This window comes from Callorhinus ursinus, unplaced genomic scaffold (genome assembly GCF_003265705.2).
Source record: "Callorhinus ursinus isolate GAN/ISIS: 27379988/994484 unplaced genomic scaffold, GSC_fseal_2.0 scaffold33, whole genome shotgun sequence".
Lineage (NCBI taxonomy): Eukaryota > Metazoa > Chordata > Mammalia > Carnivora > Otariidae > Callorhinus > Callorhinus ursinus.
Window position 1 is genome coordinate 10,148,709 of NW_027397095.1, and position 26,656 is coordinate 10,175,364.

Here is a 26,656-nt window from a genome sequence, read left to right on the forward strand (position 1 = left end):
TACTCTCTGTTCCTTCTCCATGATGGGGTGTGTGTGTGTGTGTGTGTGTGTGTGTGTGTGTGTGAAACACTTTTACTTTAGTAGGTTTTATGAACTATTCATTTGGTGGGTTTTAAGAAGCCAATGCGGTCTTTTTAAACTATTACACAGATAAAACACATTGGTTACAGAAAAATTAGAAAAAAGAGAGTGAAAAAAATATTTTTAATTCAAGTCACCCATAATCCTACTACATATGGAAAACGGCTATTAATATTTTGGCATACATCCTTCTAGACTTTTTTCTATGCATATCATATATGTTATTTTCTAATAATGGAATCATAGTATAGAATGCTGTTCTATAATCTGCTTTTCACACTTAATATATTATGAACATTTTTCCATGCCAAAAAATATAGTGAGGTCAATGTGTTTCATTTGTTAGATGGTCATTTATTATTTCAAATATTAAGAGGTTACTCTTTAGCTATTTGACATTTGCCATATGGGGATTAAATTCCAACTATAATCAGAGTTTAAAGCCTTCCCTTTCTTCAAGGACATATTCAAATCCTATGTCTTTCGTAAAGCCCCTCTGGCTAACCCCAGCCCATTAAATCTGAATTTCTCTAACAGGGTCTACACCACCCAGTTACTACTAGATTATATTTTGCCTTCTTTTACTTTCTAATTCTTTCATGAATAGGAAGTTTTTTATCACTGAGGCAAGCTACTTGAGCTGAGAAACTATATCTAATATTTCTTTCAAATCTTCCCCACCTCCCCAGCAATATCTTGTACAGTGTGGGATCCACTATACATACTTGTCATGTAATTGGTTAAGTAACTCTTATCTATATCAAGTATTCTTAAAAGGAATTTCAATCGTGCTTAAAAAATATGGCCTTTTTTCCCCTAAAGGAATATAAGCCCCCCAAGTATCATGGTAAAGTGTTTTAAGATGTTTCTTCTCTTGTGCCAGCTCTTATTCCTTACACATAGTAGGTTCACAATAAATATTTGATGAGTGAATGCGTAACTCAAATGCAACATATAATCAACTCATCTTTCAAGGAAATGTATCAGGCTAGGTCCCACCTTTAACACAGGTTTAAAACTCTTGCAGGTATTATAAGGATTTCTGCATAAGAAATAGGGAGGAATCAAGCTTGTATTGTGCCTGAAATTGACATCCTCCTGAGTTGCTACTCATCTCACCTACCACATTCAACCTGCCATGTAAAGGATGAATGTCTCAGCTTTTCCAAATAGAGCAAATAATTGGTTCTCCGCAGCTTTTTTTTCTTTTTTCTTTTGCTTGGAAAGCAGCAATAATAGAGTCCTGATGAACAGGATTTACATGAACTCTTAAAGCATCAGTAATGAGAGTGCCAAAATTTATATATCTATTAAAGTTAATATTAAACTAAGTTTTTCTTCTTGTCATGGGTAGTAGTACATTTTCCTTTGGCTTGATTTACTCATATTTCTATCCAAGAGTGGCCTTTATAATAATCCAGTACACTTTATTCATCCCAAAGCGGGCAGGGACCCTAAGAACATCTGGCCGAGGCTTCGGAGAGCTGAATGTCTAATCCAGCCAAGACAGCTTTCACATAGCATACTGAAGCTGATGTTGACAACATCTGCTCTGATCCAGTGAGTGAACGAGGATGTTTAAAGGAGGGGAACATGTGACTCACACTCAGTATCCACCACGTCTTCTTCAACCATGTTAACAGTATTTGAAGACCCTGTTAGAGATTTTCAAAATCACTCAGATGGCAGAACCTGTGTCCAGACATCCATTGCTCTTGAGATTGCTGGTCAGAACACTTAGATACCTCACTAGGGCACCTATCTCCATGCTGAATATAGAGAGCACTCACCCTTGGCAGTGAATCAGAAGTGAGATTCTCATTATATGGGATGCTGCAGGGCAATTTCATAGACTTCTGTAGAAGAAGGAAAAATCATGCAAGAAGTCATTTAAAACACAGTGTGCAAATTGAGGGGAGAGTATTGCTAATTGCTAATGATGTCTTTGAGGTTCTCCTGCAGGTTCTTTATCTCTCAAGAAAGTCCAATTGGTTTGTGTTTTGGCTTTTTTTGTTTGTTTGTTTGTTTGTTTGCTTTACAACTATCATGCACATCAGCTCCTTCTTCCTTCCACCCTAGAAGGACAACAAATGTTTAACGGATTTCTTTAAGGAGAGGTTTGATTTTTCTCTTCACCTAGAATCTAATAAAGAAAAGCTGTAGATCAGTAGAAAATGGAAATGTACATCTAGGGAGTACAATTTCTAGGTTAGGAAAAAGAGCTTGCTCTAAGACTTTAACAAGCAACATATTGCAATTATAGGCAGGCTCTCCAACATGTCCTTAATTATGCAAGGTAAGTCAAATAAATGTTAATCTGCAAGACAGCTCATTTATTTTCTGAATCTCTTCTAAAAATAGGATGAAATGAAATTTGCTTTTGAGATCATTCGTCCTAAAGTCGGAATAAATTACCAAGTGGGATTAAAAACCAGTCAGCAGAAGGTAAAAGGTCAGAAGCCATGGGATTTTTTCTTTTTCTTTTCTTTTTTTGAGAAATGGCAGCAAATTGTGATGAATGTGAGGTTAGGGAACCTAGACTTTCTTGTTCAGTCCATGTAGTTAGTGTTTTTCTGGATGACCCTGTGTAAGTCACTGAACCTTGCTGTGGTTTCATTTCCTGGAACACTACAATAGACTTCATGGTGCCATTGACTAGTTTTGTTACACTGGACTAGTCATTTAAACACGGGATCCTGAGATGTATCAGTTGTCAACCTGAGGGTGTGGGATGATCTCCCTCCCAGCTCTAGTGTATTACAACAACCATAGCTATAACTTAGTCTGCGCTCCATGCTTTCCAATACAGTACATCTAATCTTCACAAGGACGCACAAGGTCAATTGCATTTCCCCCAGTTCTATAGATGAGGAAACAGAGACTCAGACAGGTTAAGAAATTTACCCAAGTTCGCACAGGTTCCAGATAACACTGGAATTCAAAACCGTGATGGGGGAAAAAAAAAAAAAGGCCTGTGATGCTTTCACTATACCTCATGGCCTGTCTTTCAGCTAAAATCCGTGATCTCTGTTGGTTTCTCTGGAAGGGTAGGAAATATTGGAAAATGCTCTTTATTTTTATTTGCAAGATATACGACTTTTAGTTGAGTTTCTTTTTCCCATTAAAACTATTTTTCTGAGGTTTCTGACCCAGCAGTGTACTCATAGTAGACAACACAGCATTTACATAGTCTCTAAATGTAATTATTCAAATAAATCTTCAGGAAACCTTGTCACATCTCTTTGGAAGATTCTGCAGTTAAGCACTTCACCAACTTTTTCTTAAGGGATGCAGGCAGAAAACCTTAACTTGATTAAATTTCTTTATTACAACTGATAACTACACATTTTGTTTAAAGGGGAAATGGAAGTCTCCCTGAGTAGAATTTCATATAAGATAGCCCCTGGATGCATCTCCTGGGAATAAGTCTTTATCTGATCCAGTTTTATGCACTTTGAGTTGAATCCCAATAAAGAGAAACATTTGCCATTTCACTCATCAATACTTCAATGTAATGGGGCAAGGAAAAAAGTTTAGCAAAGAGGCTGATGGCATACTAATCCCTGGCATTGTATATGAGTTTGAATTGACTTTGAAAGATGCTTTTAAAACATGCATGGATGATGTAGTTGAAACTTGGGTTCCATTTATTATTTTTACTGCAACTTTCCTTAATTCTACAGAGAACTCAAACTAATGAGTCATGTAATAGATGACCAAGTACTTAAGCAGAATGTGAAATGGTACTAGGTGGGAATATAAAATAAAATTTGTGACAAGCTGAATACATTTATTTTTTTTAAGTAGATACAGAGGGTGAAGGAGTGACTGGACAAGATGAAATTAATCAATGACTTAATTTGGTTCTCTTGGACCTCACCAAGGATTATATCTGTTTCGATGTGCCTCTTTAAGCAAACTGACCTGAGAACTCAGCAGGACTTGGGCAATATCCAGATGAGTGCAAACAGCTCCTGAGCTATTCCCTAGCAGGGAAATGATCCTTAAATCTTGACAGCTACCAGAAGTGTTTTTAGGGTATTCGTGACACTAATCATACCGGAATCACTTTAACTTTACTAACAATTAAGAAATCTGGGTAAGATAAAATCTAGATAAGATAATCTGGTTTTTGTCCCTACCCAGATATATCTGAGTTAGATCCTAAAGCTCTCCTGACTCCCCAGGCATCTACATGCTATTCTGAAAGGCTAAATTTGGGGCTCATGGAAAGATGAGCGGTGACATCTTGCTGATGTCATCAGTGTCTAAGGGAGAGAGTATAGTGCACTAACAGGTACGAGAATGTTCCTTTGGTTCTCCTGTGCAATGGAGAGCAGTAAGGTTTTTCCTCGATTCCTTTAGTACATGATCCATCACAGTGGCATAACCGTTTGGACTGACACTAGGGCCAGGGCTCACCAAAATTACAGGCAAGCCACAACCTGAGTAAAATGAGCAGTACATTCAGGGAACTGCAAATAAATCAGTATTGTTGAAGTAAAAATATCCAAGGCTAATAGGAAGAGCAGGGGCAGGAACAGGAAGTTTGGATTTTATCCTATAGGCAAAGGAGTTGACGTGAGAGAGTGACATAATCCTCCAATGCATGCATGTTTGATAAACTGTTTTGGAGACAGGGTAGTGCACACGAAGGAGTGAGGCTGGGGCAAAGAAATCATAGGGAGTACTGATATTTATAGGGCAGGAAATGGAAGGGAATCTAATGAAGGAGACAGAGAAGAAACCTTCATAAGAAAAGAAAGTGAACAAAGAGAGCTTGGTATCCAGGAAAGCGAAGGAATCATTTGTTTCAAGAAGGTGTGGAAAACAATATGAAATGTCACACATTTGTAGCCATTGGATTAGGCAATGAGGAGTTCATTGCTGACCCTGATATTGGTGATTTCAATAGCAGTAGGGATGGAAGCCCAATTTTAGTAATTTAATGAGCCAATAAGAGGAGAGAAAATAAATACTTGTAAAGAAGATCGCTCTTCTGAGAAGTTTAGGTGTGAGAGATACAGTAATTAGTGAGAGGACAAGTCGCTCAGGGGAGACTTCATCTGTAGGAGATATGGTATTAGGTTATAGGTAAATGAAAAGATACAGAAGACAGAAAATAAATGATGAAACCGGGTCTGGAGGAAACTGGGAGGGAGTAGGCCTTGAAAGGGAGGGGAGATTGAGCAACCATCCCAAGATGATGGTAGGTGTAGTGATGAAGGTAAGTCTGTAGGTGGAAGGAACTAGAAGGTTGATGGTACTCCATTCTGATAGCTTCGGTGTTCTCTAAGAATTGATCTATTCTGCTAAAAGTGAGGAAGTAAGGTTAGGAAGGATTTGGGAGAGCCAGTTAGTGAAGAAGGATTTCTAGGTAGGATCAACATTCTGTCACCCAGGGCCAAATTCCCAGCTCAGCTTCAAGGCATCTTCCATGAGAACTTTCCTCCCACAACCTTGTCCTAGAATCAGAGGTGCCTTGAGAAAAATGTGTTTGACCAAGCCTTAAAATTCAGGCAAAATAATTGTTTTTTATTGCTCAGTGATCCCATGCTATGTCCACTTCTGGAGATTTCTTTCCTAAACTATGTTTTTGATCTCTCAGTTTATGGCAGCTATACCAGAGGACTTAGTGCCTCTGATGCAACAAGAATGAGAGCTTAATGTGTTCCCCGCAGTTGTTCCAATGCATCTGCCTATGATGGTCAAAAGATTTTGACCTTATATTATGTCAGTAGCTGGAACTTGAGAACTTTCTATCTATTCTGTCAGAATCCTAAAGCCATCAAACTGTTGGTGTGGAGAAGTCAGACAAAAGAAAGGTACATACATTTAGCCTTGGCTAATTGGTCCAGGAAACATCAATAGGTAATACAGAGACACCTGTGTTAAGTTCATTTAAGTTTTATAAAGCTACAAGTGCATTATTAAATGACTTTTTCTCCTGCATTTATTTTAATTTTCATGCATGTATAATATTCTAGCAAACACAGAGATCATATTTTAGAGGCCAAATACCATGAGAAAGAAGTTCCCAGGTTCTGGAGTCAAACAGAACTGGATGCATATCCCAGATTCACCATTCATCAAATGTGTGACCTTGAATAAGTTACCTAAATTCCCTGAGCTGCGGCTTCCTCATCTGTGAAGTTAGAATACTAGCTAATAGTGCCTACACAGCAGTGTTCTATAATAGATGTAAAGTGCCTTGTAAAGTGCACTGCCCAGCATGTAGTGTGGACATGTTAAATGTCACCTGCCATTATGATCAGGCTTGCTGTTTTATTGTTAGTAACAATACTACTTATAATAGTAACCCAACCATGGAATAAGTTACAAAAGTCATTCCCTTAGCAGGCCACCGTTTTGCCATTAAGTTCACTCCATAAGGGAAAGCACAACCTGAATTCCTCATTAAAACACTTTATGGGGGCCTTGAGGACATGGAGCACAGGATGGACGTGTTTGGATAGATGAGATCACCCAAGGGGGCCAAGCCTAGGTGGGAGCTACTCTAGGTAGCATGGGGAAATGTGATGCTAGGTATCTAGTGGAATGGAGGCAAAGTGGGGAGAGCTGAGGGAGTAAGAGTAATACACTTCTCCTCTGTAGCATTGTCTAAAATGAAGCATAGACCCCTGCATATCAAGACAAAGAGTATGGAATTATGATTCTTCCTCTTTTTACTTAGATCACTAGCCAAGACAACTTTTGCTTCCTTATCACAGCTCCTCAGTGTCACATCCTTCTTATCTTTCCACTGAAGAATCACCTCAGCCGATAAAAAGAACCCTCTCCCCACCAAACAAAAATGAGAGATCACACACAAACAGACTGCAAATCACTGAAATCATATTTTGAGTGGTGTATTATGGTAACCTATAAATAACTAATTGCATAAAATTGCTTTAGTAGTTTCTAGATGGCAGCTTTAATTAAAAGCACCAGAGACATTTAGAAGTTTAGAAATGGATGGCATGTAATTTGCCCTTTTACCAACCATAAAATGGTAATTAAGGAATTTGATTCACTTCTTCCTATTAAAAGTTTTATGAGAATAGCAAGTTCCTTCTAAATACAGTTTCTCTTCAGCAGAAAGTAGTATGTTTGCTTTATCAGTCTTCTCCAGCAGGGTAAGATGTTTTAATGTACAAATTCTGCAGAAGTTAATTAGGAAATTTCTTTCCATGCAAAATGTTTGTTTTTAAGGTTCTAAAACATGAAACTGTATTAGAGCTAACCCTTTGATCAGGGCCCCATAATGCTCTACCATCCATACAAGATGACCCAATAATTTCAAGTTTACCAAATGCATGGAGCTCCCATCCAAATGCATGGAGCTATCAAATCAAAGAAAAGAGGAGGTCATTTCCTGGTGAGTCCTGCATGCTTTGCTGATTCTTAAAGGAATCTGAAACCTACAGTGCATTGACTTCCCAGGGAATCCAGAACATTCACTCCACAACAGGGAAGTCATCAGAAGATGTTTTTAGCTTCATTGACCCTCCAGCAATATTGGGTGAATTAGCAGGTGTCCAATGTAAAACTCAAACAACATGCAGCAAACCCAGATGCCTTTGGAAATCCATGATTTTAACATCATACGCTAAAACACAGCTGGAAATGGAGCCAGGAAGCCCATTTTTATTTTATAATTGATCGATTGCATTTTTTTGGCCACTTCAGCCCAAATAGTATAGATGACACCACACAGAGCATTTAGACCAGAGTTTTGAAGGCACTAATGACTTAAGTTATATGCACATAAGAAAGACAGCTGCTAGGGTTAGTTTTTTTAAGTCAAGCAGATTCTCTCAAGTTGTCTAAGTTGGATGGATCTATGCAGCAAACCCGATAAAGTAGGACAAGTTTGATATGTCTCCTCTTCATTCCCTTGTTCAGTGATTCTCCTGGATAACTGAGCCCTTGTCCCGGCCCTCAACCCGTCACCCCTATGTAGAAATGCACCCTATTCTCTTCCCACCCCCTCATCAGAACTGGGCAGCCACAGTGGTATACTAAAAGGGGATGGGACAGTGAAAGGACTATTGCATCAGTGACATTGTTTAGAATTTCCCGGGAATGGTAATAGTAAACACAGACCTGCTGTTCACCCATTTTATTATTGTTTTTACTATTTGTACTGAAAATTCACTCCCCTTACTGTCAGCACCCGGGACAGACCACTCCTATCATCCCCAAAACTTGGCATGCCCTTGCAGGTATAAGGAAAATACCTGCAAAATAGTATTCAGTGGAAAGCTCAGAATACAAACTATAGAAACTGTGGGCTGCTACTCCTGTAAGGGTGCAGGGGTACTGTGTATGTCCAGAGAAAAAGTGCAAATGGAAGTTTATCCAGGGGCACCTGGGTGGCTCAGTCAGTTAAGCGTTCGGCTCTTGGTTTCGGCTCAGGTCATGATCTCATGGATTGTGGGGTTGAGACCCGCATAGGATCCACACTCAGCGGGGCGTCTGCTTCAGATTCTTTCTCCCTTTCCCTCCGCTCCTCCCTGCTTGAGTTCTCTCTCTCTCTCTTTCTCTCTCTCAAATAAATAAATAAGTAAATATTTTAAAAAGGAAGTTTATCAAAACATTAGCAGTGATAATTGCTGCCTAAGGAATATTGAGTGATTTTATTTTCTCAGTTTTCTGAGCATTTATTATTTTTATAATTCAACAAAAGACAAAACACGATATTTTAAAATATACACACATATACACTGTCCTGTCCTATGGCCAGTCTCTGAGGACTCAGGTTTCTTTGCTTCTATAGACAACCGCTCTCCGGCAGGGGTGTCCTAGTATTGATGGCTGACAGTGGGTTACTCTGATCTGAGCAGGTTACTGGAGACCTGCTGAAAGGGGTAATACCGTAAGTCAAGGAAGAAACCTAAATGGAAGTCTTTGAAGGCATCCTGGCAGGCCAGTAGTAAAAGATATTTTAATTACATTTATTATTTTTTAAGAAAAAGTATAAAAATACAAATTAAAATGGTCTCACCATCTAGCTAAGTCCTGTTGATATTGAAACATAAAAATAGAAAAGTAATATGTAAATATGGTTTGAAAGTTTGAACTCTCTAAAAAGGTACAAAAAGCAGATTCCAGAAATCTTCGCCACAAACACACACAACCCAGTCCCTCATTTTAAAAGTACCCAGTGTTAACAGTTTCTTGTGATTCCTTTGAGACTTCTATATATTTTTCCCCTTACGTGAAAGGAATCATACCATATGGATTACACTTCACCCTGCTTCTTTCGTTTAATAAAATATCTTGAAGACCTTTCCATAAAAGCACGTACATACCTACCTCTTTGTTTTTAAGAGCTGTACAACATGACAGCATATGGCTATACCATAACTGATTGAGCCATTTGCTTCTTGATGGAAATGTTGTTGCTTTTTTTTTATTATTTCTTACCACTAAAGTGCTGTGCTGAACAACCTAGTTCATAGATACTGGAGCACTTTTGTAAATACATACATAGAGTTAATTTTTAGCAGTAGTAGATATTACCAAATTGTCCTCCCAAAAGATTGAGCACATTTACACCAACAGTGTGTAAACGTGCCCATTTTGCCGTACCCTTAGCTGCTCTGAGTATCCTTAAACTTTTTCCTGTAGGCCCATCTGATCAGTGGGAAATGGGGTCTTGTACCCTGTAGCTTTAATTTGAATTTCTTTAATTGTAAATGAAGCTGAGTGTCATCTCCTGTCTATTGTGACCATTTGTATTTCTTTCTCAGTAAACTCACTCTGCCAGTTTTGCTACTGAGCTGTTGATCTTTGTGTTTTGTCAGCTAGAAAGGCATCCCTTTGTCCCTCATACGTGTTGCAGGTATCTGCCAAGTTTGTAATTTCTCCTTTTTTAACCAGATAGAAGTTTTCTAACTCTATGTGGTCATATTTAGCAATATATTTCCTTCAGTTCTCTAAGGTTTGTGGCTTCCCAGAAAAGCCTTCCTGTAGTAAGGGTATTTTTAAGGCAGATGGACAGTCCTTTCAGTAACCCCTGAATCATACTGTGTCTTTCTCCTTTGGGCCCCGTGAAATTTGGAAGACTCAGGAAGCATTTAGAGTAGCTTAAAACGAGAGACTTTGTAGTCTCAGGGAGATAAAATGGAGTTCAAATGTATTACTAACATCTTCAAGACACTGTTTTCTCATCTGTAAAATGGAATGGTGCTCCTACCTTCCTTACAGAGCTCTAGAGGATGAAATGACACGCTATGGGCTCTGCCAGTTCCTGGCACAGATTAAGTACTGAATAAAGTAGGATGAGGAGAACGAGGAGACGTAGATAAGTTTTAAAACTAATAGCTGTTATTAACTGGATTGATTTCAAGACTGCAGCCAATAATCATTTTGGTTTCAAAATTGTTTGGCTATATTCAAATTCTTTTCTGTCAAACTTCATTGATGGTATAGTCACAGCCCTAACTTAATTCTGTTTGCTTGGAAAATATATTGTCCAACTGAAGGGGGGAAATTGCAACCATGTATTTAAAATACTTGGAGAGAGGTACTGGGAAAAGCTCCACTGAAGGAAACGCTGTGGAAAGTCACAAGTGCATATGTCCATATGGAGACGTGCTAGGATGTCACTACAGTAAAAAATGGAAAGAGCCTAACAGTCCATCAGTGGAGGCTTAGTCACATGATGGAATATTGTATAACAGTAAAAATAAATTAACTACATCTACATATAAAAAACATTAATGGTCACAAAACATAAGGTTGCACAAATAAAAGAAAACTGCAAAAGAAATACGTGGTATAATGCCATTAGCCTATGATAATGCTAAAATATATATAAAACATAAAATTTACCATTTTAGCCATTTTCAAGTGAACAATTCTTTTTTTCTTAAAGATTTTATTTATTTTTTGGAGAGACAGAGAGAGAAAGAGCATGAGCGGGGGGGAAGGGCAGAGGCAGAGGGAAAAGCAGACACCCCTCTGAGCAGGGAGCCCAATGCGGGGCTCGATCCCAGGACCCTGAGATCATGACCTGAGCTGAAGCCTGTCGCTCAACTGACTGAGCCACCCAGGTGCCTCTAAGTGAATAGTTCTGCAGGGTATGGTTACCTCTGGGGAGAGAAGGGAAAAGGTAGTAGGGATAAGGACATGGGGCTTTGGCTGTATTCATAACATTTTCTTTTGATTTTATTCCGAGCCATGTGAAGCGAATGTTAACATCTGTTAAATTTGGGTGGTAGATGCAAGGCAGCGTGTAATGCTATTTTCTGAGTTGTCTACCATTTGAAATATTTCATAATTTAAAAAAAATTTAAGTCAAAAGCAGGGATTAGAAAGCAACTTGCAAATTTATACCTGACAATTCCATTTTTAAAAGTGATTTGTTTGTTTGTTTGTTTGAAATAAGGCTTTCACGCATACAGAGATGATATTCAAAATATTTAACAACCTGTCAGGCACAAGTCCCGATGTATCAAAACACACACCCACTTTGGCCCTGGGGTAGAATCATTAAGGCCTCCTACAGTGGCCAGCGTACATCCGTTCTTTTCCGTACTGATTGGATTTGAGGCTGTAGAGCTTTACCAACACCTCTAGTGTGTGTCCATATGTGGGGTTCCCTTAATAGCTGACCGTGAACTTCCTCAATATTAAAGAGTCTCAATAGAAAGATTCTGCTTTATTGTTGCCCAAAGAAAGTCACTATTTCCTTGGGAGTGAGTCCTGGCCCATTTAAAGTTTCTCCCTGAGGAATCAAAGGCTTAATAACTCAAATGTAAGGTTATCTTCAAGCCCCAAATATCAAAGCCTGGCCAGGAAGCCCCAGTGTTATTTGCTCTATTTTTCTTCCAGTTTCATTTACTAGCAATTCCATTTGGTTTTTCAAAAAGCTTGTTAGACTGTGTAATAGGCTTTTAGGGAAAGGATGGTAGGTAGGTGCCTGATTTTACCAGTATTTACTCAGGAAAGAAAGCTGATTACAGCGGTAGTTACTCTTAGAGCTCAGGAATCATTCCTCATTTTGGAAGGCATCTCTAACCCAAGGAAATTGAAGCCATAGTAATAGATTGATAGGTCTGCTTTGCCCCTCCCCAAGCCAAAACCCATCAGAATGGCTTCTGCCAAGGTTACCTGCTTGGGTTTCTATAATCTTTTCCCTGTGTTCTCTTAAAGTAAAATCAGAACTGTCTCTCAAGGGCACCTTCCCACCTTTCTTCCGTGGTAAAACTGAGGGCATTTCTGGGGAGAGTGGTCTGAAGAGGGACTACTTTTAAATCTCCTGATTTTAGCGTGTTAGGCTTGAAATTTTATGAAAAACCACAGATCAACACAGCACCTTCAAGACCTCTGTTGTGGTTTTTTTGTTCTGTTTTGTTACTAATGCTGGTATTTTCTTTTCCAAGTATATCTGGTCTAGTTTTAACAGCATGACTTTATTAAAATTATCTACTTGAATGTTAAAAAAAAAAATTGTCCATTAACAGAAAACCAAAACCGCTGCCTTCTGAATTGGCCCTAAATTGATACCTTCCTAGTTCCTGGAAATGCTAGAGATTTTTGAATTAGGGAAAATGAAAAAATGGTATCTGCCTGTATTTTTAAATGCCTCCATTTCCTTGTGTTTTAGCTCCTTTCTTAGACTCACTATTACTAATTCAGACTGGCTATTATTAATTTTTTTCCTAGTTGCTCAAATTGTTCCCTTTCTACCATAGATCTTAGTCATTTATTCCATAAACCTAGAAAGCACTCCTGTGTGGCAGGAGCACGCAGCTAAATGCTGTCACCAAACACTGCAGTGATCTCTTGTGACAACAAAGACCTCCTGGTTATCAAACAGGTATCCAGAAATGCCATCATCTTAATTAATACTTTCAGCATATTTAACTGGTATCGATAAGACACCAGTGTCAGCGACCCACTATGCTACTTAGAAGACTCCCACTGGATTTAGCTACTCGGTTGGACCCACATCATGCTCCCAGTAGATCTTGTTAGAAAAAGAACCATGTTCACTGAGCTCCACCATTTTGTTAAGCTTTTCAAGCAGCAAATAATCTGGTCTTCCTGGGAAATTTTGGAAATTATGAGTGGACTAAAAAGACATGGTCCCTGCCCATGAGTGGAATATGATTTGGTTGAGGAGAAAAGAGAGGAATCCTTAGAGAAGACTATAAACTAGCATTAGGTCATGGGATATAAACTGTAAACACTCCAAGGGTTCAGAGAATGGATAGCTGATTGGCATTTGGAGGAAAAGGGAGAGAAAAATGAGAAGGGGGAAGATGTGGAAGAAAAGAAAGGAATCTAAAAAAGAGTTGGACATGTGGGGAAAGAGAACTGGAAACTAGATTCTAACCTCTATTCCTGATAGGTTAGGTTAAGTGAACTCAAAACAGAATAAGATCAAAGAACAAGGCAAAGAAGAGAAAGTAGGGCAGTGGAGAGCAAAAAGCCAACGCTAAATGGGAAATGAATAACTCAGCTCTTCCTATGAAGATGAGGATGGTCCTGAAATGGATTTGTTAAAATGGCCTGAACTTGTATCTCAAGTGCGTTCTTGAGTCCAGTCAAAACACCTTGTGCTCTTAGTTATGGGCCAGATTTTAGATTTGCAACCTAACAACGCTATCCCTGTTGTGATCCTCATTCCTACCACTGGGACTGGTGAACACACATATCTTCTACTAGGCTCAGAAGATTTCTACCATCAGAACTCTCCATGCACAGGGAACATAGCACAGGCAAATAATGTAGTGATGGCAAAGGGAAAGGTATGTTTTAGAGCCATTACATAGACCACTTTGACTGGAAAAGTAACACAGGACCCTGTACAGACCCCCCATCGTCGTCAGCGTGGCAGAGATGCTGACAGAATTCCACATTGTGTTCCTGACCTCTAAGTCAATCCATGCTGAAGCAGGTACTCATGTAGCAGATAACCCCCAGCATGATTCCAGAAGGCTAACAGTTAATCAAAAACGTAAATATGAACATCACTTGTGTTAACCTTTCAGAAAGATTTCACAGACAGAATAGATGTTATTTTATTTGATCTTTACTGTAATGCCCTGACATGGGCAGCTCAGCTTTTAGTCTCACCCATAGACAAAGGCAGACACCTGAGCACTGGGAGATTGTGAAATGTTTTGAAAGTCAGTCAGTCTCAACCGGATCACCCAGCTTCTACCCCCGGACTCTTCCTCCTCCTCCCATCTCTCCCACGAACATGTCTAGGTGGTTGAATTTAGAGAAAAGAGGTGGGGATGGCCATTGGAGACCCCAATCTCAGTCAAGACAAGGATAGGGAAATCACCAGCCCCCCCCGTAAACAAGGTACCCCAGTAGTTTTCAATACCTTTCAAGAAAACCTTATGCCTGCAGTTCGTCAAATTTATACATGAGGATGTGGAAAAGAAAAAAGGAGTTGTTTGTCTCCTCAGGCAACTGCTTTGACTATTTTTTTTCTTTTACTCGGCTGTCATATTTGTGTGTGTGTGTGTATGTGTGTGTTGTAATCGTATATTGATTGAGCCCAAATCAGCCGTCCTAAACGTCTCTTAAACTCTCATTTAAGAGGTTCAAAAATTATGTTCATGCAGTATTTGTTACCCTGCCTTACCTTTTGCCAATGACTGTCTACCACTTCTGACTTTGTGAACTTCTCTTCCAGCATCAGCTTCATTAGTCAAGATGTACAGATGTTGGAAGAATTTTAAATGGGCCTTCTGTGTTGTTTTTGAATGGGTACTACATGCAAATAATTATCCTACAGAAATTTTAATTCTTCTTGAGTTAGCCCACTTTTGTGAATAGTAAGCACTGTCAGGCTTAATTCCTCATATCCTGCTTTTATTGAGTATTCAGGCCAAGGTATTCTACTTAGTTTGCTTTTTTATTAGAACCTCTTGGTCATTCACATACCTTGAGAGAGACTCATTTTCCCTAGAGTGTAACAACTGCAATTAGTTTTTGCTAGTCCATGGGCAATAAATGAACTTTCCCTCCTCAGGCTAATTGTTCACATAATGTTTTAGCGAGGCGGTTTGTTTCCTTAGGATGACAGAGGCATTTCTTCAAAATATATCTGAGTAGTGTCCCAGATATGGTTGCTTGATGTTTGAAGAATTTTTTAAGGGGGGGAGGGAATATAAAATATTCAGCTTGCATTTGGTAAACCTCATTTATCTAGCCCATATGTACTGAGTCCCCTTAAATCTCAGCCTGCAGGCATCTTTTAAACAAGAACTCTAGCACAAAGATAAAATAAGAGATGTGCATTTCAACTTGAACTAGAACCATCTATTTACCCCAATCTGTCTTACACACATACACACACACACACACACACACACACACACACACACCCCTACATCTTTAAAACAAGGAAAAATAATTCATACCATTACTAGTATCTGGTATCACTTTTAAATATTGAGACACCACCACCACCCCTGGCCCAGGATCTCCCTGAGCCAATTGCATAGCATGGAGCCTCATTTATTTGGTTCTCTGGATGAAAATTTTAGCCATCTCATAAAAGCCTGAAGGTTTTTATACCAACCACTCAATAGTGCAGTATTTCCCCTAAGCTAACAAAATTGTTTTCAACCACTACCTTGTCTATGGTGAATCTAACATAGGGCAACTCTGCTACTGACAAGGGTTACATGATGCTTCATGGACTGAAGTTGTATACTATGTCTGTCCAACATGAAGAAACCTAAAATGTTCAATCAGGGCCTATGTGGAAATGTTTGTTCATGATTCTAGACTTAGAAAAGTCACTTTCAGAATGATACCAATGACTGAGCAATTGGGACACCACTTAGCACCACTTCATCCTTTTCAAAGTGCTTCCATCCCATTGGCTCTTGTGAGTTTCACACCATTTTACCCTGTATAGTAGGTAGGATCTGGGTTAGGAAATCAAGACACTGAGTAGTTAAATGCCTTCCTCGAAGTCCTACAGCTGATCTGTAACAGAAGTCAGCCTGAAACCCAGATCCCCTGATGTGACCCTGGAGCCAGCGTTCTCTCTGCTTTTCCTTATGTGAAAGCAAAGAAGTGAAGGACATTAAGGCAAAATCTTGAGGTATTTCTGTTTTCTTAGTACTCCTGAGATGGTAAGATTGGAAGACATCACAAGATCATAACACGGAGCTGTTAACAGAGCAAAGTGGATTTGGGGGAGTCTGAGCTATTCATTGTAGCTAGCTACATGGATCAAATTTATTTGCAGATCATTGGATTGATGGTTCTTAGTCTATTTGCTTTTGGCTACTAAAAGCAACCGCTCCCTCCACCCACCCATACTCTAATCATCACTAATTGATAGGGGACTGTACTCCTCTTAAAGGTCTTAAGAGAGAGAAAGTGTCATTACCTCCTTTCTAAACTCACTGTTAGAGAAATTCACGTGCCGCTCTTGACCTCATGGCAAGCTTTACTTGATTTAAGTTAGGTACATTTCAATGTACAGACAGTCCCCAAGTTACGGTTTTTTGACTTCACTGTGGTGCAGAAGCAATACGCATTCAGTAGAAACCATACTTTGAATTTTGAATTTTGATATTTTCCCAGGCTATTGAGATGCACTACAGGGCACCTGGGTGGCTCAGTTGGTTAAGCGACTGCCTTCAGCTCAGGTCATGATCCTGAAGTCCTGGGATCGAGTCCCACATCGGACTCCCTGCTCGGCGGGGAGTCTGCTTCTCCCTCTGACCCTCCCCCCTCTCATGCTTTCTCTGTCTCATTCTTTCTCTCTCAAATAAATAAATAAAATCTTTAAAAAAAAAAGATGCAGTACAATATCTCAGGATGCCGGGTGGCAGCAGCAAGCTGCACCTCCTGTCCACATGATCACGAGCAAAACACAACCATTCTATTTTTCACTTTCCATACAGTATTTGATAAATTGTAGGAGATATTCAACACTTCATGTTAAAATAAGCTTTGTGTTAGATGATTTTGCCCAACCGTAGGCTAACATAAGTATTCTGAGCACATTTAAGGTAGGCTACGTTGAGCTATGATGTTCAGTAGGGAAGGTGATTAAATGATTTTAGACTTAATGATATTTTCAGCTTACAATGAGTTTATCAGGACGTAACCCTATCATAAATTGAGGGAAATCTGTAAATGTGTGACAATTAAGTCTATAATTCAGCAAGTTTTATTGAACATCTGTGCCCGGGTGTACTGGATTTGTTGAGATACAAAAGTAAAGCATAATAAAATCCAGTTTTTGCCCTCAAGGAGTTATTGCCTAGACAGAGCATGATTGGAGAAGTCACATTAAAAAAAATAAAATAAAAAAACCAGCTTCTATTGGTTAGCAAACAGAGAGACCAGAATGAACTGGAGTTTGCAGGTAAGGCTTTCCGGGAAAGAAATATCTTGTAGAAGCCTTAAAAGGTGAATAGGGTTTGAGTTGGTAAATGTAATAGTCAGGCCAAGCTAATTATATGGAAAAAGAAAAGAAAAAAAAAACACACATGCATTCTCAATGGCTTAACAAAACAGTACTTTGTTTCTTGCTCACATCACAGTCCAAATGGGTTGCCCTGGGGGGGTGGGAGAAAACTCAAGTGGTAATGCAGGGAACCAGGCTCTTCTATCTAGTAACTAGCTACTCAGTCCCTCTGTATCTGGCTAGCCTGCGTGGGAAGAGGGTGATCCATGGAAGAGCTCAACAGAGATTTTGTTAGGGGCCAAGCCTAGAAGTAGCATACATCACTTCTGCCCATACCTACCTAACTACAGAGGAAGTTGGAAAACGTAACCCAGCTCTATTCTCAGAAATAAAAATAGATAAGGTGACCTGAATACATAGCATTGTCTCTGCCATACTAAATGGAGAGGGCTTTCTGAAGGAAGGCTGGGGAAGAGAAAGGTGGCAGAGCAAAAACAGAGTTGAGTTCAGCTGGGATACCTCATTTTCTGGTTTGATTGGACTGAATTTGATGAATTTGACACAAATTTTGAGCTTTGATCTTGGTGGGGACAAAAGAGGCTGCATTCTTACCAAGTATTATATTGTCAGCCATCCAGATTATTTCATTTTCCAGTGATAAGAATCACAACTACATTTGATTATCTTTGGTTTTAGTCTAATACCAAGACAATTTTTGATAGACTTTAGTTTTTAGAGCAATTTTAGGTTCGCAGAAAAATTGAGCAGAATCTTCATACACTGAAACTCCACTGTATGTTGCTCTAATGGTAGATACATGCCAGTGTACATTTGTCCAGGCCCATACAATGTCCAACACCAAGAGTGAAAGCTAACGTAAACTGGGGACTTTGGGGTGATAATGATGTGTCAATGTAGGTTCATCAACTGTAACAAATGTACCACTCTGGTGGGGGATGTTGATAGCGGGGGAGGCTATGCATCTCTGGGGGCAGGGGATATATGGGACATCTCCGTAGCAAGACATAACTTTTAACAGCAGGTGCTGCTACACTGTTTATTAGATTCACTCCAAGTTCGTGGATCTTCTCTGCCCACAGCAGCCTCTTCACTGACAATATATTCCTCCTGATTATACTCTAGCAAACATCATAAATCGGCAACTTGAAGAATAAATCCAGTTCAAAAATATAATTTGTTTGGCCCATATCTATTTATTTAAGGAAAAAAAAAAGATTGAATGCATTTGGGTGGCACGTGCTCTCTTTTGTTAACCTCAGTTTTCCCTAGAACCTATATAATCCAACAGCTGGCACCAACTTACAAATTTATGTCACCTGCCTGACCCCTGACAACATAGGAGTCTGTAACCTTTGTTGCTGGGGACTCCTTTTTATGTGGTAGGTCATACGGTAATAGTCAAGTTATCAAAATCACCATCACATGGAAATTCTGAGTACTTCCTCAAAACTGGCCAGCTTTGTGGGGGTGAAGCCACGGAATATCTTTGAAGGATAATTCTGAAGAAGTCCAAGAGATCTACAGGAATATAAGAACTCTTAACAATCTTTTGAGAGGGGTATTAGTCACACTGACAATTTAACAAAAGCAATGGACCATCTCCCCATACACAAAATACTTTGCAAATAATTTCATGGAGTTTCTGAACCCTCTGAAACCAGTCTATGCACCACTCCTGTGGTAAAGTGATAGCCCCATTTAGGCTGCATGGAAGAGGGCTTAAGAGAACGGGCATTGAACTGAGACAAACGAGCTAAATCTAGAATTTTCTAGGTAGGTAACCTGGAGTTAGTCACTCAACCTCTGAACTTGTATTTCACCGTCTGAAAAATGACAATAATACCTATTCCACAAAGCTGCTATGAGGATTAAATGAGAAAATGGATGTAGAGAATCCAGCAGTAGGCCTAGAATCTCCTAGTAGTCCCAGCAAATGAAAATGGTTATTATTAAGTGATATTAGTCAGCCTTCGTGGGTTTTCAGTGGTGTTTACCTGGATTTCACACTAGGCTCATCAGGAATTCGATACAGCCATTCGGATTTTGCTTACGTGTCACTTACTCTAAGAAATCACTTGTGACCTTCATCTGCCCAGCCCGCTCCCCAAGGTTGCTCCCACGGCATCCTGGACTTGATCGAAACTAGTGCTTATCTTGAGGCACCGTAATTGCCTGGGCATTGGTTCCTCTCCCCCACCAGTTTCTGAGCTCTGTTTTATACTACTCTGCTGTACTCCCAAGTGCTGAGCACTGTACCTGACATATAACAGATACAAAAATAAATCTAATAATAAATCAGGAGAAAGAGCTTCCCCAGTAAGCTTTTAGAAAAATAGTGGTTGCAATGAATCATGGAACACTACATCAAAAACTAATGATGTAATGTATGGTGATTAACATAACATAATAATAATAAAAAAAAGAAAGAAAAATAGTGGTTGGTTGGTGGAGGTAGGTGAGCCCTTCATTCACTCTGCCTTGCCCTGAAGGTTAAAGCTTTGAGAGGTTCAGGACGAGCTGAAGAGAAGACAAAAGCTAAAAACTGCCCTTTCTTTCACTCAGATTTCTTGGTTAACTAGTCCAAATATCTATTGCTCTTTATGATATCTCTGAAGCCCTTTAAAAAGTACCTTCTGAGCCGTGAAAGGACTTTCCAGTCAGTAGAATATTCGTTTGAATGTTTGTCGTTTTTATTTAAATTCTTTGGAAATTGACCTTTACTGTTTAGGATATACTATAACTTTTTTATTAAACAATATCTGATTGAATAAGTCACACATTCACTAGTCATGTAATAGTGAGGTTTTTAGAGTCTCTTACTGAAGATATCCTGTTCTCATTGTTAAGGACACAGTGAAATCATTTCAGCTGATCATTAAGCTCTGCCTCCTTCCAACCCAGTGACACACAGATATTTGTAATTCCTCCAAGTTCTACAAGCTCCATTTAGGGGCTGCCTAGCAAGAGAACTTAACAGGCTTACTGTGCAAAAGTAACTTGACCCTTTCTGATCCCAGTGGGTAATTAAGTGGACAGTAATCAGATCAGCTGGAGAACGGACTTTTCTGCCCCTTGGAGAACTTCCATATAGACCAACATATGATACCAATTTTCAGAGAAATGGATTGCACATAAACAAAGCAAAATATTTTAATCTCTCTCTGATTTAAAGGGCACTTTATGATCAACAGCTAATGTCGGTTATACAATTCAGCACTCTCAGTATTGGAGATTGAGCTGACGCCATATTGTGCTTAGGACATTTTCTGAAAGCTTATTTTAACCATTTATCTCTGTATCATAAAATTAAAGAGCACATTGTGGCAGGGGAAAAAAAACAGTATTTCAGTTTTCTGGTTGCTAGGGCTCTAGATGGAGAGAATTTTATGACTACTTTCCAAAGCCTATATTCTGAAAGAACGTTCATTTTTAATATAGAAATAATAAAAATGTAGGTGGCCTCAACAGCTGTAATTTTTATAAATTAAATACAAAGATGCCTTCTGCCAACATTCGAAATTGGCATTCCACACGGCCAAATACTCTGATCTGTGCTGTTACCTAATTTGAGATTTGAGCCACTATTTCCGGGCTATTAACCTCCACATCTGGACTTGCAGCGACCTCACATCAGGAAATCCCTGCCTGCTCCAGTATCGATCAGCAGTGTCCTCTTCCCCAACAGGTGATACATTTATTAGTAACTGTCCAGGCTGCCCCAGCTTTAGGCAATTGTCTTCTGCAGAGTTATAATATTTATTCATTGGAGGAAAATAAGACAAGGGAAGAAGTCAAATAATTTCACCTATAATTTGCCGCTGTTTCATACAGAGCTACGCTTCACAGAGAAAAGAGGGCCTGCAGTTCAGATATTATATAATGTCCCCTACTTTGCATAAGATGTGGTGAATAATTTTTTTTACAAGATGCACTTTATTTATGAGCAGGTCTTTCCATAGAAAGAGCTTGTTAGGGCTTAATGCTGATGAATGGAGACAGCACCATTCACACTTCCAGGTTATGGTCTGTCAGTGCTTTCATTATATGCACTAATTTACAAGGATTTATTTATTTTCTCGCAAATGTAAAAATGTGCTCCAAGCTAAACATGCTGTCTGGGCGTCTGAGCCCAGTGTTTTCCTTACTGGAGGTGGGGTGGTGTGGGGGCTCAAGCTGTCTGTGTTGTTCTTCCTACCTCCCCCCACCACCCACTGCCTAACCTTGTGGCAACATCAGAGATCTATATATTCTTGCTTGCTCTAAAAATGAATACTGGTTAAAATTTTAAACCCTGGAAGTGGTCTTCTCAATGCAATTTAACTCCTTTCTTAGCCATTGTGTTTTAAGTGGTAATGAAAATGCTGTCAGGAAGCACATCAACAGATGTGGCCATTGGAACAAATGCCCACAGCATTAGGTACCAAATTTTGGAAATCTGGGTACAATAATATCAAAACACGAAAGTCAGTTGCGTCTGCAGATCTCGCTAGCCCCAGATGGCTTTATGTGCTCTGAAATCACTCACATCCCCGTCCCTGAAAGATAAAGCTTAAAATACACGGGGCATGTGCCACCTTCTCCCACTCAGCCTAACAAACGGTAATACATCATGCTGACTGCATCATCGACATCCTTGGGCTATGACAATACTCATTATGGGAGGGGAGACCACCCCCTCCCAAGTAATGGCAAAAAGAATTCTCCTTTTCCTGCCCGGGATTTTCAATTTGGTTTTTAACCTCACTGAAAACTAAATACCCCTCAAACCTCATCAGTGAAGAGTTTGTAACACTAGTTGTTTGGGGAATCTGTGTGTGTGTGTATGTTGGTTGGTTGGTTGGTTGGTTGGTTGGCTGGGGAAGGAAAATGAAAGGAAATGAAAATATGTACATATAAAACATACCTAGATGCACTAATAAAACATCTATCACACAGCCCCTCAAAGACCTTTCTACTATTTCTTTTTCAACTCCAAACATAAGTATAACCCCATCAAATTTAATTAAAGAGTCTCAGGAAAAACAGAGTCTTTTGCAATTTGGACCGTGATCAAAGAAATTGCTACACAAATATATGAAAGGAGAATATCCTACAACTCGTCAGCCAAATAAGCCCTGAAGGCCAACAGTGAGGATTTAATAAGCCTCTTCTGTGGAAATCAGTGGACGTGAACAGAGAACAGTTCACACTGTTCAGAAGTAAACAAAAATTAAAAGTGGAAAAACCATGTAAAGTCCAGGATTATCCTCCCTGGATCGGAACAGACTTCACCCTCTGATGGGGATGAGGAATGCAGTTGTCAAAGGAACAGAATTGTCCTCCCTGGTGTCCACACAAAGATGGAAGGACCCCCCCCAAATACACTTGTTTCAGGAGGAATACATTTATTTCTCTATACCTTTTGTGAACCTGTTCCAATTTTCAAGGAATACATTTATTTCTCTACACCTTTTGTGAATCTGTTCCAATTTTCAAGGGATTGGAAGCTCTAAATTTACTGCCTCCTCCTTAGAGCAACACTTGCAGGGTATTCCTCTTAGTTTCTGTGCATCTGGATTCTTTGTCCTTTGGCCTTCACAGGACTTGGCACAATGACATTCAGTATGTATTTGGTAAATACTTCATGATTTCAAACACTTCAAGCTAAGCTACTCTCAGCCTTTCCCTCTCCAGACCTGAGTCTTGATCTATCAAGCCTTTCTTGATAGTGGCTCAAATTTCAAATTAGGTAATGGCAAAGATCAGAGTATTTGGCCATGCAAAATGCCAAGAGATCAGGATCAACTCCTCAAGAGGAGTCCATCCTCTTGTGACAAGCAAATTTTAAATTTCACACTCACTGATATTTAATACAGAGGTCATAGAAGGTAATCATAGGCCTGCCACAAAGCAGACCAAATAGTAGGCATTCGAGAAATTGATTTTGCCAAAACAAACAAACAAACAAAAAAAACGTAAAGCAGAGGTACCCCTTGGTTCATCCTCAGCCCAAATGTCCTAGAGATGTAAGAAATGCTCGTGTGCTGCCATCCTTTGACTTGCTCAATCTTAAAAGTCTTTTTAAAAACCTCCTTAAAGGTCCTTCTGTATCTGCAAATGAAAAAGGGACTTATCAACATGAACTTTCCCTTGTCTGGACATGCTGGTTTCCTTGGTGAGCCCTCCAAAACATAGATGAATTTAGAGGTATTCAGGGAAAGTTAAAATGAATCTGTAACTTGTATAGATATTAAGGATTAATACTTCATGAGGAACATCAGGATTAATCAAAGTACACCATAAAGCCAAGTCTTAATATTAACCTCCTGCCAATGAATTAGTTCATCTGAAAGTAGTCTATTAAGTTGGGTTTATAAACACTCTTTACCAGGAAAATGACTGTGTGTGTGAATGTGTGTGCGCACACGCCAAAAGGACATGCTTGTTATCACAGATGTTCCGAACTTTAATATCCACTGGATAAAGGAGAGGTAGGAAAAGACTAAATTGTAGACTAGTTTTAAAGTAATGCCATGTGGTTATTTTCAAGAGCACTATCAAAAGCACCAAGGGAAGCAGGAGTTGAGCCATATGTTCTTTATATGTGTCTGACACTTTTAAATGTATTATTTCATATGATATTTATAACAACCTAGGCAAAGAGTAACCAACTCATCCCAGTTTGTCCAGAACTGTCCCAGTTTTAAAAACTGAACCCAGCCTCAGTCCCAAACTAAGACGGTTGGTCACCTTAGCTTAGGTAAAGCTACAGTAAACAATGTTCTGAGACCCAGTTTCCAGCGTGGGTGGGGGATCCCCCCCATGCCACCAGCAAGCAGTTCTCCCATACCAGCTGTGTGTCCTACAGTTTCACTCAATTCTGACACAATCGACCCAGAGAAAGGGTCAGATCCCATAGGTTAAGAGCTCAGTCCCACAAAACGGCCCCCCACACACGTGCTTCTGGCCAACCAGAAGAAGGAGGTTCCAACAACCCCTTCCTTGGGTTCAATTAATGAGCTAAAGCAGCTCACAGAATTCAGAGAAACCTTTCACTTACTAGATCACTGGTTTATCATAAAAGGCTATAAGTCAGAAACAGCCAGATGAAAGATCCTCATAGGGTAAGGTATGTGAGAGAGGGTATGGAGTTTTCTTGCCTTCTCCAGGCACACTGCTTTCCCCAAATCTCCATGTGTTCGCCAGCCTGGAAATTCTCCAAAGCCTGTCCTTTTGGCTTTTTAGTAGAGGCTTTATTACATAGGTATGATTGATTAAACCATTAGCCATTGGTGATTGAACTCAGTCTCCAGGCCCTCTCCCCTTCACAGACGTCTGGGGGCGGGACTCAGAGTTCCAACCCTCTATTCATGATGGTTCTCCTGGCAACCAACCCATCTTTAGAAGCAGTCCAAAAACCACCTCATTAGCATAACAAAAGACACCTTTATCTCTCTTGCCCCTTTGGAAATTTCCAGAGTTTTAGCAGCTCTGTGCTAAAATCAGGGACGAAGGCCAAATATATATTTCTTATAAATCACAATATCACAAGCAGATAATCTTTTCCATATTTTACCGAAGAGGAGGCTACAATTTAGACGAATGACTCAAAATCACACAGGAGATGTAAATGATGTGTTCAGTATTAGAACCCAAGCCTTCTAACTGCTATTATATATTTTCCAAAACACCAGGCTGTAATTAACACAATGTGTAAAAGCTACTGTGAGAATTTTATTGGCTTTCATTTTTTTCTAGAAGTTTAACCATTCCCTTTGTGACACCATCATTTTGCTCTCCAAACTCCTCTGAATAGGTAATACAGAGGAAAAAACTCAGTCCAGTTTATCAGAATTATTACACAGTCTCTGTGGGCTGAGTGTGAATTGATGACAATAACTTTAATGCTTTCCAGGTCAGTTATTTCTAATGCAACTATGAAAATAAGTGGCGGCCTGCGCATCTACAGCCTAAAAGGGATGTCACATACCCTGCCTCTTCTGCCTTTTCCCATTTATCTTAAAGAGGATTTTTTTTCTGTTTGTGGGGCTAAGCAAGTATTGGGGGGGTGGCAGTGTAAAGCTAGACAACCCAAAATGGTTAGACCTGGCTTTATTTCCTCACATTACATTTTATCGTTTCTTCTCAATACACAAAGAAGTGAATGTGTGTCCGAACAGACCTCTCCCATTACTGTCCTGTCTGTGCTGAGCAAAATTGAATCCATATGTCTTTAAAATGCTTTTCCATTTCTATGGCTTCTTTCAAACTACGGATCTTGGTGCAAGTGTGGCCCACTAGACTACTAATGCTCATTTGCTCTTTCCCAACAGGCATCACAGTTGATAGGCATGGATTCATTTACTTCGTGGATGGGACCATGATTCGGAGAATTGATGAGAAAGCGGTGATCACAACTGTAATCGGCTCAAACGGTCTGACTTCCACACAGCCACTGAGCTGTGACTCGGGAATGGACATCACTCAGGTAGGTTTTCAAGCTGGTTTTCAAGCGCTATCACCATTTGGCATCATGGAAATGGATAACAATTTTCTCATGCAGAAATTAGGTAGAAAGGAAGCCTGGTGTATCTTTTATAACACCAGATAGCAGAAGTTTCTCCTTCTGTAAGTTCCTTTTTTCCTCCTCAGAAAAACTCCCTTGGGAGTAATGCTAGGTGGAATGTTGGCATAAGAATAAGAATGAAGGCTTTCAAAGTTAAATCAATTGGAGGGTAAGGCCAGTCTTTTGTGGAATATTTTCCAAGATACATAATTTTATTATTTTTAAATAATACAGTGACTCACATTCGGAAAAGCACTGATGACCAAAGTCCTTGGAAATCTTTTGTAATGTATATGTAAGCATGACTTGTTATTCATGTGTATGTAAACAGCTATCTTTAGGGCATTTGAAAGTCTTAGGTAGAGGCAATGCTCCCTCTGAGATCTAGTTTACATTTGTTTAGGAAAGCTCTTTGTCAGAACAAAAGGGAAAGTGCAGCGTAACATTCACCTGAGTCAAAAATTCTGATCTTACCACATTTGTACAAAATCGGGATTCCACACGTAGAGAGATTAGAGAGCATACAGCACAATTCCAGCACCCTGTGGGTGTCTTCCCTAGTCTGCGGACACGAAGAGATTGGTATTTAGAATGAGAGAAATAGA

The 26,656-nt window shown here is 39.5% G+C and overlaps 1 protein-coding gene across 4 annotated transcripts in view; it reads left to right on the top strand.

Annotated features, from left to right (window-relative positions):
* Positions 1–26,656, top strand: part of TENM1 (teneurin transmembrane protein 1) — a 772,415-nt gene that overhangs the window by 674,974 nt on the left and 70,785 nt on the right. For all 4 annotated transcript variants that reach the window (XM_073879177.1, XM_073879176.1, XM_025852677.2 and 1 more), the window contains one exon: positions 25,819–25,973. In XM_073879177.1, the coding sequence (XP_073735278.1) occupies positions 25,819–25,973 (155 nt within the window). The remainder of the gene's footprint in view (positions 1–25,818; positions 25,974–26,656) is intronic.